This window comes from Piliocolobus tephrosceles, chromosome 16 (assembly GCF_002776525.5).
Source record: "Piliocolobus tephrosceles isolate RC106 chromosome 16, ASM277652v3, whole genome shotgun sequence".
Taxonomy (NCBI): Eukaryota; Metazoa; Chordata; class Mammalia; order Primates; family Cercopithecidae; genus Piliocolobus; species Piliocolobus tephrosceles.
Window position 1 is genome coordinate 66,532,992 of NC_045449.1, and position 14,639 is coordinate 66,547,630.

Sequence of the window (14,639 nt, forward strand, 5' to 3'; positions counted from 1 at the left end):
GTGCAGTGGTTCGATCTCCGCTCACTGCAACCTCCACCTCCCAGGTTCAAGTGATTAGCCTCAGTCTCCTAAGCAGCTGGGATTACAGGTGTGCACCACCACACCCGGCTAAGTTTTGTATTTTTAGTAAAGATGGGGTTTCACCATGTTGACCAGGATGGTCTTGAACTCCTGACCTCAAGTGATCCACCCGCCTCGGCCTCCCAAAGTGCTGGGATTACAGACGTGAGCCACCGCGCCCGGTGCCATTAGGATTTTTTTGTAGATATTGGCAAGCTGATTCTAAAATGTGAAAGGAGAAAGGATAGGCACAAAAACCAATGAATCGGAATGAAGAGTCCAAAAACAGAACCAAACACATATGGCTGATGAACTTTTTACAAAAGCAAAAAGAAAATACAGTCTTTTCAATAAATGCTGCTGGGACAATTTAACATCCATATGAAAAAAACTCAACCTTGAACTCTACCAGACACCGTATTTTAAAAAAAACTTCAAATAGATAGTAGACTTAAATGTAAAATGTAAAACTTTTAGAGAAAAAAAAATAGAGGGGAAAACCTTTGCAAACTTGGGTTATGCAAAAAAATTCTTAGATACAGCACCAAAAGCACAATTCATAAAACAAAAACAAAGAAAAACTGATAAATTGACAGTTCATCAGAATTAAAACCTTTCCATCTCCAAAGGCACTGTTGAGAGAGGGAAAGACAAGCCAGGGACTGGGAGAAAAAGAAATGCAAATCACATATCTGACAAAGGTCCTCTATGAAGAATACAGAAAAAGAACTCTAGGGGCCAGGCACAGTGGCTTACACCTGAAATTCCAACACATTGGGAGGTTGAGGCAGGTGGATCACCCGAAGTCAGGAGTTCTAGACCAGCCTGACCAATATGGTGAAACCCCTGTCTCTACTAGAAATACAAAAATTAGCCAGGCATGGTGGTGTGTGCCTGTAGTCCCAGCTACTCGGGAGGCTGAGGCAGAAGAATTGCTTGAACCCGGGAGGTGGAGGCTGCTGTGAGCCAAGATTACACCACTGCACTCCAGCCTAGGCAACAGAGCAACACTCCATCTCAAAAAAAAAAAATTCTCAAAACTCTCAAAACTCTACCATAATTAAACAAATGGATTAAAAAATAAGCAAAAGATTTTGACACCAAAGAAAATATACAGATGGCAAGTGAGCATATGAAAAGATGCTCAACATCATTAGTCATTAGGGAAATACAAACGAAAGTCACAAGACCACTACTATACTCATTAGAACAGCTCCAATTTTCAAAACAAAACAAAACAAAACAAAAACCTGACGAGGCCAAGGGCTAGTGAGGGTGCAGAGCAACTACAACTCTGCTGGGACTGAAGAATGACATATCTACTTTAGAAAACGGTTTAGAGGCTTCCTATCACATGACCCAGCCATCTCACTCCCAGGTATTTACCCAGGAGAAATGTAAACATACGTTTACATAAAAGCCTGTATGCAAATATTGATAGACGTTGCATTCATAATTGCTGAAAAACCAGGAAACAACACAAATGTCCTTCAACTGGTGAAAGTAAACAAATTGTGGTGTATCCACATGATGGAATACTACTCAGCCTTAAAAAGGAACAAACTGTTGATAGTTGCAACATAATGAAGTACCCTGAAATGCATGATGCCAAGTGGAAGGAAGTTAGATCCAAAAGGCTACATCCTGTATGAGTCCATTTAGATGACATTCTGGAACAGGCAAAAACGTAGGGGCAAAGAACAGCTCAGAAGTTGCCAGAGGTTAAACAAAAGGGAAACAGGGATGGGTTGGGGGTAGGGTTTGACTACAAGGGCCAAGAGGCAGCTCAAGGGAATTTGGGGAGGTGATGGAACTTTCCTATGGTGATGCTTACACAAATCTGTGCATTTCTTAAAAATTCACGGAACTGTACACTCCAAAAGAATGAGCTTTGAGATACAGTAATTTAAAAAAAATAAATTTTAAAAAATATTCATGCCCCTCATCACCTGAACAATTCTTGAAATAGCCACAAAGGCTGGGCATGGTGGCTCACACCTGTAATCCCAGCAGTTTGGGAGGCCAAGGCAGGTGGATTGCTTGAACTAAGGAGTTTGAGACCAGCCTGGCCAACACGGCGAAACCCCTTCTCTACTAAAAAATACAAAAATCAGCCAGGCATGGTGGTACTAGCCTGTAATCCCAGCTACGCAGGGGACTGAAGCACAAAAATCATTTGAACCCAGGAGACAGAGGTTGTGATGGGCCGAGATCACACCACTGCATTCCACCCTGGGCGACAGAGCAAGACGCTGTCTCCAAAACAAACAAACAAAAAAGAAACGCCATGAAGCTTGGACTGTCACAATTTGTATTTCATAGGGTTTTTGAGACCAAGTTACACATTTTCCAAGATGATCCCAATGTGGCGTGTGGCTTATTACTAACGAACTAATGAATCCCGGCATCCTTGTTTTGGAGAGACCACAGGGTATAGCTACAGGTTTTGGCAGTATCTCATTTGAAAAAAAAAAGTTAAAAAAGAAAAAGAAAAAATGCCCCTGGCAATTATCCTGGGAACAAACAGGAGATCCTAGGAAAGGCAATGGAAATTTGGAAGGCAAGTCTTGGCCTGGGCCTCACTTTCTTTATCCAAGGTGGTGGAGATGGCCTCTCTCTGGGGGAGGCAGGTCTGAAGACCTGAGAAAAACCAGACCTTGAACTCTACCTCTAAAGATGTGGAACTAAGTAAGAACCCAGCCCTGGAGCTAGACAGGGACTCTCCCTGGAAAACAGCAGTCCCCAGCCTTTTTGGCACCAGGGACTCATTTTGTGGAAGATAATTTTTCTACAGATAGGAGGTGAGGGGTAGGGGATAGTTTCAGGATGAAACTGTTCCATCTCCGATCATCAGGCATTAGATTCTCATAAGCAGGGTGCAACCTAGATATCTCGTGTGTGTAGTTCACAACAGGGTTCGTGCTCCTGTGAGAATCTAACGCTGCTGTTGATCTGACCAGACTCAGAGCTCAGAGAGTAATGCTCACTTGCTCACCACTCACCTCCCGCTGCATAGCCCAGTTCCTAACAGGCCACGAACCCATACTGGTTTGCTGCCCAGGGGTGGGGACCCCTGCCGTAGAGGGTCCCAAGAGGTTAGCAAGCACCAGTGGGCTCTGAGGGCTGCCTTTGCCATGGCCAACTGATATCCTACTCTCTTTGTTATTTACTATATTTACTCATCCTCATGCCTTGAATAAAATCTCACCGGCAGTCAGGCACTTTGGTTCACGCCTGTAATCCCAGCACTTTGGGAGGCTGAGGCGGGGGGATTGCCTGAGGTCAGGAGTTCAAGACCAGCCTGACCAACATGGTGAAACCACCCCCCTCCCCGGTCTCTACTAAAAAGATACAAAAATTAGCCGGGCATGGTGGTGCATGCCTGTAATCCAGGCTTTCTTGGAAGACTGAGGCAGGAGAATCGCTTGAACCTGGGAGGCGGAAGTTGCAGTGAGCCGAGATCGCGCCACTGCACTCCAGCCTGGGCAACAGAGCAAGAGTCCGTCTAAATAAATAAATAAAAATCTCAGTGGCCGGCTGGCCTCAGAAGGGCTATAAGGCAGTAAAGGCATGATTTGCGCTACAGAGGAGTTAGGAGAGCTGGCCCACTAAGGCCAGCATGGTGCTGGGACCCACTTATATGATTATTAGTGGTTTATGTAGCTTTCATGCTGAACCATACAAAACGGCCCATATTTGTTTCCCCAGGAGATCCAAATCGCCTTAAAGGCACGTGTCTCCTGGTTTTATGTGTACAACAGGGGTTTCCCTACTGGAAAGGGCACAACCAACTCACTAAGACTGATTTGAGTAAACCTCACCAAGGTCTGCTAAGGGTCAGTTTGGAGAAACCTCTAGGTGAGCCTGGTGTCCTGGGGAAGAGAGTAGAGACTTCTGGCTCACCACATCTAAGAGCTGTAAGAGACCATCTCATGCACTTCCGTCCCCTGCCACGCTCCCGGAACGCCTCTGCCTCCCAGCAAGCTCATGGTGAGTTTGTGTAATCAAGAAGTTGGCAGTCAGAGACAGTGAGTTCTGTTTCACAGACCTAAGCTGGGAGTTGCTGGCAAATTCCTGAACGTCCAGCTCCAAAATGTCATGACCCTCAAAATCATATTTCAACTCTGAAAATCATATTTCCTTGAGACAACTGACTTAGTTTTCAGATAGGCAGAGCTATTTTCTTTCTCTGGACCCAGGAGGGAAAATACACCAGAGAGAAGAAAGCAGATCCGAATGCTAGAATACAGGCAACCCAGAGAGGAGACGGAGGGTTGAACAGGAAAAAGCAAACTCAGGTCAAGTGGAGCATATCACTGACTCCTTTCTTTAGGGAAGACTTGCATGAGCCCCATCCCAAAGGTTAGGGCTGTTCTGTACTTTACGCAAGTTCGAAGCCCAGTTCCACATCTTCCTCCTAACCCTTTCCTTCTCGAAGGCTGACTATTCCAGTAATTGCTGTCAATTTCCTCCCAGCTTCACAGGCTCAAATCCAGCCTTCTGTTCCTTATTAGGCACTTTTAGGAACGGGCAAGAGGTTGACAAGGGAGTGAATAAATGGAAAGGACTCTTAAAGACCTCAAAGTGCTCAAAACCAACGTGCCATCCTGTTGTGTCCCCAGAAGGAGCTTCTGCAAAAATAACTTCTGCAAAACAAAGTAAAATAATAATATGAAAAGCGCCCAGGCTGTGTGACTTCAGACACCCACTCTTAAATCTTCAACTAATAAAAGCCTGGCAGGAATATCCTCATGAAGGCTGGTGCTACCCAAGCCACTCGTCTGTTCTGTTTCCCTAAAGCACATTAAAAACACATTTTCCAGTTTAATAGACTTAGGAGCTGAAATGAATGTGTCAGAATGCTTATAAATATGATAGAACCTGCTAACCAAGCAAATGTTAAATTTTGCATAAGGAGACTGTATCCCTAACTCCTCAGTAGACACTTAATGAATATTTCAAACAAAGCACCCGGCAGCTGCTCTAAGGGCTCCAGATGAATTAAGTGGGCTTTTATTACTGCCAGGAGTCGTCCTCTTGCTTCCTCTCGTTTTATCCATCTTCCTCCTTTGTACAAGACAAACATGGCCCTTCAGACGAACCAAGCTCCTGAAGTCTGGTCATGGAGTGATCAGAGTACGGGGTTGGTCAAAGTACAGTGTTGAATATTGTCCCCCACCAAAATTCATGTCTAGCCAGAACCTCAGAATATGACCTTACCTAGGCAGGGCACGGTGGCTCACGTCTATAATCCCAGCACTTTGGGAGGCCGAAGCGGGTGGATCACCTGAGGTCACGAGTTCGAAACCAGCCTGGCCAACATGGTGAAACTCCATCTCTACTAAAAATACAAAAATTGGCCGGGCGCGGTGGCTCAAGCCTGTAATCCCAGCACTTTGGGAGGCCGAGACAGGTGGATCATGAGGTCAGGAGATAGAGACCATCCTGGCTAACACCGTGAAACCCCGTCTCTACTAAAAAATACAAAAAACTAGCCGGGCGAGGTGGCGGGCGCCTGTAGTCCCAGCTACTTGGGAGGCTGAGGCAGGAGAATGGCGTAAACCCGGGAGGCGGAGCTTGCAGTGAGCTGAGATCTGGCCACTGCACTCCAGCCTGGGCGATAGAGCGAGACTCTGTCTCAAAAAAGAAAAAAAAAAAAAATTAGCTGGGCGTGGTGGCATACACCTGTTTCCAGCTACTCCAGAGGCTGAGGCGGGAGAATCGCTTGAACCTGGGAGGCAGAGGTTGCAGTGAGCTGAGATTGTGTCACTGTACTCCAGCCTGGTGACAGAGGGAGGTTCCAACTAAAAAAAAAAAAAAAAAAAAAGAATATGACCTTACCTAGAAATTGGGTATTTGCAGATGTAGTTAGTTAAGAAGCTGTCATGCAGCATTAAGTGAGACCTAAATCCAATGACCAGTGTTTTTATGAGACAAAGGATAGGGAGTTTGGGACACAGACACACACAGGGACAAAGGCCATATCACAATGCGGGCAGAGATTGAATTGATGCAGCTACAAGCCAGGAAATGCTGAGAGCCAAAAGAAGTTACAGAATTTCCCTAGAATTTTCAGAGAGAGTGTGGCCTTGCTGATACCTTGATTTCAGACTTCCAGCCTCCAAAACTGTAAAGGAATATATTTCTGCTGTTTTAAGCCACTCTGTATAGTATAAGATAATCATCCCTTCTCTGAAGGGACCAGAGTGTTTCAGATTTTTCAGATTTTGGAATATGTGCATGATTTTACCAGCATTATTTAGCAGTTGAGCATCCCAAATCTGAAAATCTGCAATCTGAAATGTTCCAATGAGTATTTCCTTTGAGCATCATGTCAGCACTCAAAAGATTTTGGATTTGGGAGCACTTCAGATCTTGGATTTTCGGATTTGAGATGCTCAATTTGTACTTCATTGACAGCAACAGGAAACTTACACAGTCAGGAGAGAACTTCTACACATTCAGATGTGTATTGCAATTATGTCCCCAGAAGTTACCTGAGCCGACCGTTTCAGGTGACAGTGGAAGCGGTCAGCCCTTTAACAGTGCCATCCCTTTAACTTCATGATAGCATAGATGTACACCTGCCACCAGTCCTAAAAGATGAGACTCAGAGCCATCTGACTTTTTTTTTTTTTTGAGATGGGAGTTTCGCTCTTGTCGCCCAGGCTGGAGTACAATGGGGCGGTCTCAGCTCACTGAAACCTCTGTCTCCCAGGTTCAAGCAATTCTCCTGCCTCAGCCTCCCATGTAGCTGGGATTACAGGCATGTGCCAACACACCTGGCTAATGTTTGTATGTTTAGTAGAGACGGGTTTTCACCATGTTACCCAGGCTGATCTCAAACTCCTGACCTCATGATCCGCCTGTCTCGGCCTCCCAAACTGCTGGGAACACAGGAGTGAGCCACTGTGCCCGGCCCTGACTTTCTTTCTCGCTACTCTCTTTGAGTAATGTTTCAACTTCGTTCTACTATTTTTTTATCCTGCATATTCTGCGTTCCCAGCCCATGCAGGTATGAGGCTAATGTAAGGAGGCAGCCATGCAGGGAGAGAAACTACAAAACAGAAACAAAGAGAACTCCTTTCTCCTGCCACCTGGAATTTCTTGAAGCTGAGTACTATCCATGGAAGACAACTTCTCAAAAAATTGTTCAGTGTGGTTATGGCCTGAATCATGTCCTTCAAATTTCTATGTTGAAGTCCTAACGCCCAGTACCTAAGAATGTAACTGTAAGGGAGATAGGATCTTTAAAACGTTAGTAAGGTTAAAATGAGGTCATTAGAATGGGTCCTAATCCAATATGACTGGTGTCCTTATACGAAAAGGAGATCGGGACACCGACAGGCACAGAGGAAAGACCACACTTTGGGAGGCCGAGGTGGGTGGATAGCTTGAGCCCTGGAGTTCAAGACCAGCCTGGGCAATATGGCAAAATGCCATCTCTACAAAAAATACAAAAATCAGCCAGGCACGGTGGCACGCTCCTATAGTCCCAGCTACCCAGGGGGCTGAGGTGAGAGGATAGCTTGAGCCCAGGAGGTTGAGGCTACAGTGAGCCATGATCGTACCACTGCACTCCAGCCCGGGTGAGACAGTGAGACCTTGTCTCAATAAAAAGACAGACCAGTGAAGCCATAGGGATATGACAGCCATCTACCAGCCAAGGAGAAAGGCCTCAGAAGAAACCGACCAACCTTGCCAACTATTAGTCTTGGACTTCCAGCCTCCAGAACTGTGGAAAAAATAAATGTCTGCAGTTTAAGCCACCGGTTTGTTATATTTTGGCTACGGCAGCCCTAGTAAACACATGTAAGTGCCAAATTGCCTCTAGCCTCATGTCACATGAAAGTTTGCTCTGAAATTACTGCCTGGCTTAGAAACTCAGGACTGTGTCGTTTTTTTTTTTTTAAAGGCAGAAGCAGATGAAGTGCTACTTGAGTGCTCCATATTAGGCCCAATAGAACCCTCTTCAGAAGCAGAAGACTCTAAAACTGTACCCACCCTGATAACGTTCCCACGAGCTAGGACACTAACAGTCTCATGCCGTCTGCACAGAGCCCTGTCCAACAAGGTATTTCTGCATTGTTTATTTTATTTAATATCCAGATGCGAAAAACCTCCTGGCAGTTATTATTATTGAGCCCTTTGCCCTCCTGCAAAATATTTTTGTGCGGCACATTTTAACTGCTGGTTTGCTTCCTTCTCACTATTTATTTATTTATTTGTGTATTTATTTATTTATTTATTTATTTATTTATTTATTTATTGAGACAGAGTCTCACTCTGTTGCCCAGGCTGGAGTGCAGTGGCACCATCTCAGCTCACTGCAGCCTCTACCTCCTGGGATTAAGTGATTCTCCTCCTACCTCAGCCTCCCAAGTAGCTGGGATTACAGGCATGTGCCACCATGCCCGGCTAATTTTTTTTTTTTTTTTTTAAGTAGAGACAGGGGTTTCACCGTGTTGGCCAGGCTGGTCTCAAACTCCTGACCTCAGGTGATCCACCCGCCTCAGCCTCCCAAAGTGCTGGGATTACAGGTGCACTCTCACACTTTAAATGAAGAAACCCAGGTTACAGGTCTTAGCCCAGAAAGAAGGTAGCAGCCAGGGCCTGCCTATTTTTCAGTTCCTAGATAACTCTTCTCAATCGGGCCAGGACAAGATTTTAAACTCTCCCCTAACCAAGCAGGTACAGGGAAAAAACATAAATTTTAAAAACTCGAATTGCCAAAACCACATGCCAAGAAATTATATCTTCATGAACTACTGTGAAAATATTCTTTCATTTTTAAAGATCTTACCAATAAAAAGTCAGAATTAATAACATCTCAGAGACTTCCCTAAACACATTATTTTGGAAACCTAGTTATAAACACTCAGAGTTTCTCCTAGGAGTTACACCTCACTCTTGATCACATTTAAGATCACTAAATTTGACTGGAAATATCAGTGACAAAAGGAACATGTCCTTCCGGAAGACATGGAAAGTTAGAAGATACAGAAAAAGAAAGGTAATAGGAACCGTGAAGCTGTTTAAATGAGTCCTCTTTGCTTCCCTAGGCTTAGGCTATTCCAAGCAGTTTTAGTGCCAAGGAAAATTGGGAGTGGAATGTATGTGGCTGAGCTTATAGCGAGAACCAGCTGCTTCAGAGAAGACATTGCATCCCACACAGCCTGGCCACCCTCCCTAAGCCCCAATCGTTATGTCTAAAAATGCAATCCTCCAGAGGCTAGCCAGTGTGAAAACCCACCTATTGGGTTCACTGCTGAACTAGAGAAACCATTCCCAGTCAACAGACAAATAAATACATAAGCAGTAGTCAAACATGAAGTCAATGGCCAGTACCTCCCTGTTCTTCAGTTCATCAAATCTTTTTCCAGAGGCACCTCAGGGAGGATGTTTAACAGGGAAAATGAGAGAAAGGGATGATTCCAAATACAAGACTAAAAGAGGACACTGAGATACCTGGAGAAGAGAGAGTGTCTTGAGGTGGAAGAAGGGGATCAAAGAGCACCTGAACTCCATCATGCTCCCGAACAGGACAAGCCCTGGCGTTGCTGATCTGGGAACGGGCACTTGGGAAGCTTGAGCTGGAAAGGAAAATCATCTCCTGCAAGACCAGTTCCGCAGGAAGAGTGCCACACAGCAAATCAGACACAGAACCAATAAGGAATTCAAGATTTTAGAGTAGAAAACAAAGACACTTAGCTAATGGCCAGCGACAGCAGTTCTATAATCTATAATCCGCTTGGCATCAGTTTCATTTTGCAAAACATGGCTTCGATAATTGCATCAGATCTGCAAGGCTGTGTAGGTAGAATTCTTATTGCCAAGTGCATTTTCCTATAAGAATAGGACATTAAGAGAAAAATCTGTTTCTTACCTGAGTGTTGTACGGCTTACGCTTCCCTGACTTGAGTACCCATTCACTTTTTCCCCCAACACTTCGGAAAGATTTACAGAAAATGCACAGATGGCACCTCACAACTGAATAATCTCCTAAAGTAAATCCACCTCTTGCTCTACCAGAAAATAATGCCTTCTCCTGGTCTTTCCACAGATACACAAAATGATAGGCAATTCTCCTATGCTAACAGACCAATGAAATTCACCAACAATGATAGTGATGACAAAGTTCACTAGTGAAGAGTATCTATAACTGCATCAGACCAATCTGGTTCAACTTTTATGTCACAAAGCTGTGAGCTGCTTTTCAGTTGCCATGGACCCTCAGGTCATGTAACCTCAGCATGCCCAGATGAACCAAGTGTAAAACCGCAGGGGGAACCTAAGTGCTGGGACAGAGGAGTGGGACTGAATTAAGAAGCGGACACCACATGACCGGATCCAGGATCCAATCAGATTGAACTCTGGCATCACCCCATGGCAGGATCCAATCAGATAATGCCTCCTAACATCACCTCATTGCAAGATCCAATCAGATCACACCTCATTACTTATGTTTATAAAACCCAACCCAACCCCTAGCTGAAGGAGAGAGATTTGGGCATTCCCTCCTGTCTCCCTGCCAGTTGACTTGACTCCCAATAAAGCTGTTCTTCTCTCAAAAGCCAGTGCCATGGTATTGGCCTCTGTGTGCGTCGGGCAGCAAGCCCATTGATGTTTGGTAACATTTCAACTTCCTCCCCCAGAACATACTGCATATTTAAATGAGGCAATTAACAATTAGTAAGCGAATCAACTGATTCACTTTTAACTACCTTCTCTTTAGCCTACATAGGATGCTACGAAGAAAAGAAAAAAGGCTCAACTTGACAGCTGAGTGGGGACAACTGACACAGAGAAGCCCAAGATCTTGAACAACACTGGGGGTATGGAGCCATCTGGGGTGCGATGAAATATAACTTATAGTCCCCTTGCCTTTCAAAGACACACACATACACACACACACACACACACACACACACACACACACACACTTTGCATAAAATGTCAAGAGGCTCGTGAGCCCTTTGGTACTCATGCATGGAGCCCAGATATAAAGAACTCCTGGCCTGATTTCTAGAATTTACTCAACAATATAACTGTCCAGACAGATGTAGATACTAAAATGCTCTATGCCACATTCTTTGTAATAGCAAAGCCTCAGAATTAACCTCATGGGCATCCAGAGGGGGCTAATTAGGTAGCATCATGGCCAACAACAAGAATGGGATGGATCTATGAGAGCCACAGGAAACAAATACCCAAGGGTGCAAAAACACACAATACCGAACAATAGGTCAGGTGTGATTATATAAACATAATAATTCTGAAAGGATGCACAAGAAACTAGAAACGATGTTTGCGTCTGAGATGGGGGGACTGGACCATAAGGGATTTGATGGTGGAAGGAAAATTACTTTTAACCCATGTCATTATATTTTTAATTAAAAGAAAGCTAACTGGAGATGGATGGATGCATGGATGGATGAATGGATGGGAGAGAGAATGTAAGAAAGAGAGACTGGTAGATTTAAAGGAATTTCTTCTGGTCTACCTAAGTCCCAAAATATCCCCAGCCTTGAGAATAGCTGAAATCAGAAAACATTGCACACTAAGACATAAATAGGAAAGTATCTCATAAATGCTTTTCCCAGCTCAGGCTGCCGTCACTGCTGCTGCTCCTCAGAGCAGCTGAACTCCTCTCCCAGAGTGTGGCCTTTCTAGCTCCTCCTCTGGCCGAACCAATTATGGGACATTACAACAGCAGCACCAATATTATGTTTTAAAGGCTAAGGTTATTCACTAAATACCCATTACACCAATCTCCTTGCTCCATTTACAGCAAGCTTAAGGGCAAATCCAGATGGTACAAATAATGCATATTCAGGCTCCATCTGCATGAAGCCAGTCATCAAATAGCCATTATCAGTTCTGGAGTCCTCAGCTGCCTGACACCCACAGGTGTGTCCAGGTGAGAAGAAGAGCAACCTTTCAAGAGATGGCTGGGAGATCATCTTTGTGCGTCCCCAAGAGCCTGCATTTGCCTTTATAGCTGAACAGCTAGCAACGGTTACAAGGGTTGCTTGGTAACCTGGTAACAGGCTGTGCCTAGTGCCTAGTGTTCTAGAGCAGGGGGACAGGATTACATCTCCCTCCCACACACCTCACTCCCCCACCACATAACTCTGGGTTGGCCAAGACCCAGCAGTCCCCAGAGGCTGTTCTGCAGAGCCAACTCCCCTGACCCTGTCCCTGGCTGTGGCTCCACTGGAAAATGTCCATCTAAGGGTTTGCCAATTTTTACCTTTTTTGATTGACAGGCACTGAATTCACTGCACCACCTTCCCCCGACCCACCAGCCCATGGCCCTGAAGATAAACAAATCGGATAAAGGCTGGCCAACTTTTATATCCTAAAGAAGGCTCAGAATCAGGATTGTAAGATCTTCAAAGGGGCACCTAGGAGCCCAGCGCAGTCACATTAGTGGCTATGAAAATAGACAGAAAAGGCCTGTGGCCTTGTGTTCAGGACTCAGCATGAAAAATGACAAGTTTTACTTGAATACAGTGCTCTACTGTGTCACCAGACAGTCCTTGACTATGTTCCAGTAAAAAGAGAAGATGACACCTAAGGCGTTCTGATGAGTAAAAGTGACAAGTCTGATTGGAGGCAGGAGGAAGATTTGTCATTCTAACCCTCTATCATTCAAGCTCACATTGGATGAAATTTTTACTTCCTGGTTCCATCCCACATAGGAAGCTGTGGGAGGCAGTGAGGATTAACCCAAGTGGAGAAGACATTTGAGTTCTCCATGAATAATTCATGCAGGACATAATCTGAACACAGATATCAGAGCCCTAGTTGCAGCATAGCTGTAACTTTTGTACATTTGCTCTCCCTAAGGGCTAGATATCATCTTAGCATAGAGATGGCAAAAAGATCCAATTAAAATGCCAGCATGGAAATGGGAAAGGACTGTTCTCCTGTAATCACTCCTGAGAACACAGTGACCCGTCACCAATTTGTTTTTCCTTAATTCACTCAGGAGAGCGCTCCACATAAGTGAGGAGGGGCCCATTCTCCACAGCATCTTGGCATGGTTTTTGTCCCCAGGGTCTTGCAGGATTAAATGAGGGAACTTCTTACATAAATCCAAAGGGGAAAAAAAGGCATCCAACTCTCCTCATGCTCCTTGGCCCTTAAACTAGCCAAGTGCCCTTAGTAAACAATAAGGGGCAAGAAGGAGGGTCTGACCCTGAGGTTGGAAAACAATGTACTGCATTCCTTCTTCAACGACTTCTCAAAGGACAACAGCCATTCTGCCTCTCTCCCCACTGAGCTTCAGTAATTGCTATCTGATTCCTATTGAGGGTTGCGTTCCCTCTAACTCTGAGAAAAGGCATGACTATGCTGTCAGCGTCTTTAGCTTTTCTGGCTCCAAACTGAATCAGTGAGATAAACATCCACAGTTGGCTGGGTGCGGTGGCTCATGCCTGTAATTCCAGCACTTCAGGAAGCCAAGGCGGTCAGATCTCCTGAAGTCAGGAGTTCAAGACCAGCCTGGCCAAACTGGTGAAACAGCATCTCTACTAGAAGTATAAAAAATTAGCCATGCGTGGACCTGTAGTCCCAGCTACTTGGGAAGCGGAGGCAGGAGAATCCCTTGAACCTGAAATGTGGAGGTTGCAGTGAGCCGAGATCGCGCCATTGCACTCCAGCCTGAGCGACAGAGCAAGACTCCGTCTCGAAAAAGAAAAAAAAAAAAAAAATCCACAGCAGTCTCCCCAGGTAAATCAAAATGATGTAAATTACAACACAAATGAAAAGGAGTATTCAGAGTTCAAGCCCCATCACCATCAGAGTGACCCCTCTGTCCACCTGTGCAAGTTGAAAACATGATCAAAAGGTACCGTTACCTCCTGTAGACTAAGCGAGTGGTTTGGACAACAAACGAGAACTGAAGGATCTGGGCCAGATGCCAGTTTAGTTCTAGGCAGTCGTAGGGTGAGTGATTCAGAGGGACAGGACAGTGCCTGGCATTTCTCTCACTATTCATCCTACCACTAGCCCCCACGTCCATATTGCCTGACTCAGCTCAGCGTCTGCAGCAAAGAGCTTGCCTGAAAGAAGCCCAGCTCTACCTATCCGGATGGAAAGTTCACTCTCAGGGAAGAGCAGCGCGGGACCCTCAGGATCAGATTTCTTCTTCATCAATGTAGCGCCGAAGTTCAGTGCCAGGGCCGTCTGGGGGTCTTCTGCTGCACCCTGAAACAAGAAGCGGTAACATCACTATAGCACCACTACTATGTTAATTCCCCAGATGCTTCTGGCTCACGGGCACCGAGGCAACTTGCCGATCTCTACCAAGGCCACCACAGCTGAGCCAGTCCTCCGGCCAACCCAGTTGCCAGGCCAAGCTGTGTCTTCGGGAAGATGACAAACTTTCCAGGTATAGGACTTCAGTGGTTACAAAAAAAGAAAAAATAACACGATCTAAAAAGTCAGTGCTGATCCTAAAAATGAGGAAAATATATACCAGGAAAGACTGGGGCTCAAACACCAAAACCCCACTGCAAGCATCATTGCCGCACACACACAAAACCCCACTGCAAGCATCACTGCCGCACACA

The 14,639-nt window shown here is 45.2% G+C and overlaps 1 protein-coding gene across 7 annotated transcripts in view; it reads right to left on the reverse strand.

Annotated features, from left to right (window-relative positions):
- The window catches only part of SLC39A11 (solute carrier family 39 member 11), a 465,983-nt gene that overhangs the window by 300,682 nt on the left and 150,662 nt on the right, over positions 1–14,639 (reverse strand). For 6 of the 7 annotated variants that reach the window (XM_023211936.3, XM_023211938.2, XM_023211940.2 and 3 more), the window contains one exon: positions 14,130–14,274. In XM_023211936.3, coding sequence (XP_023067704.2) covers positions 14,130–14,274 — 145 coding nt within the window. The remainder of the gene's footprint in view (positions 1–14,129; positions 14,275–14,639) is intronic. The other variant, XM_023211941.2, reaches the window with a different exon arrangement.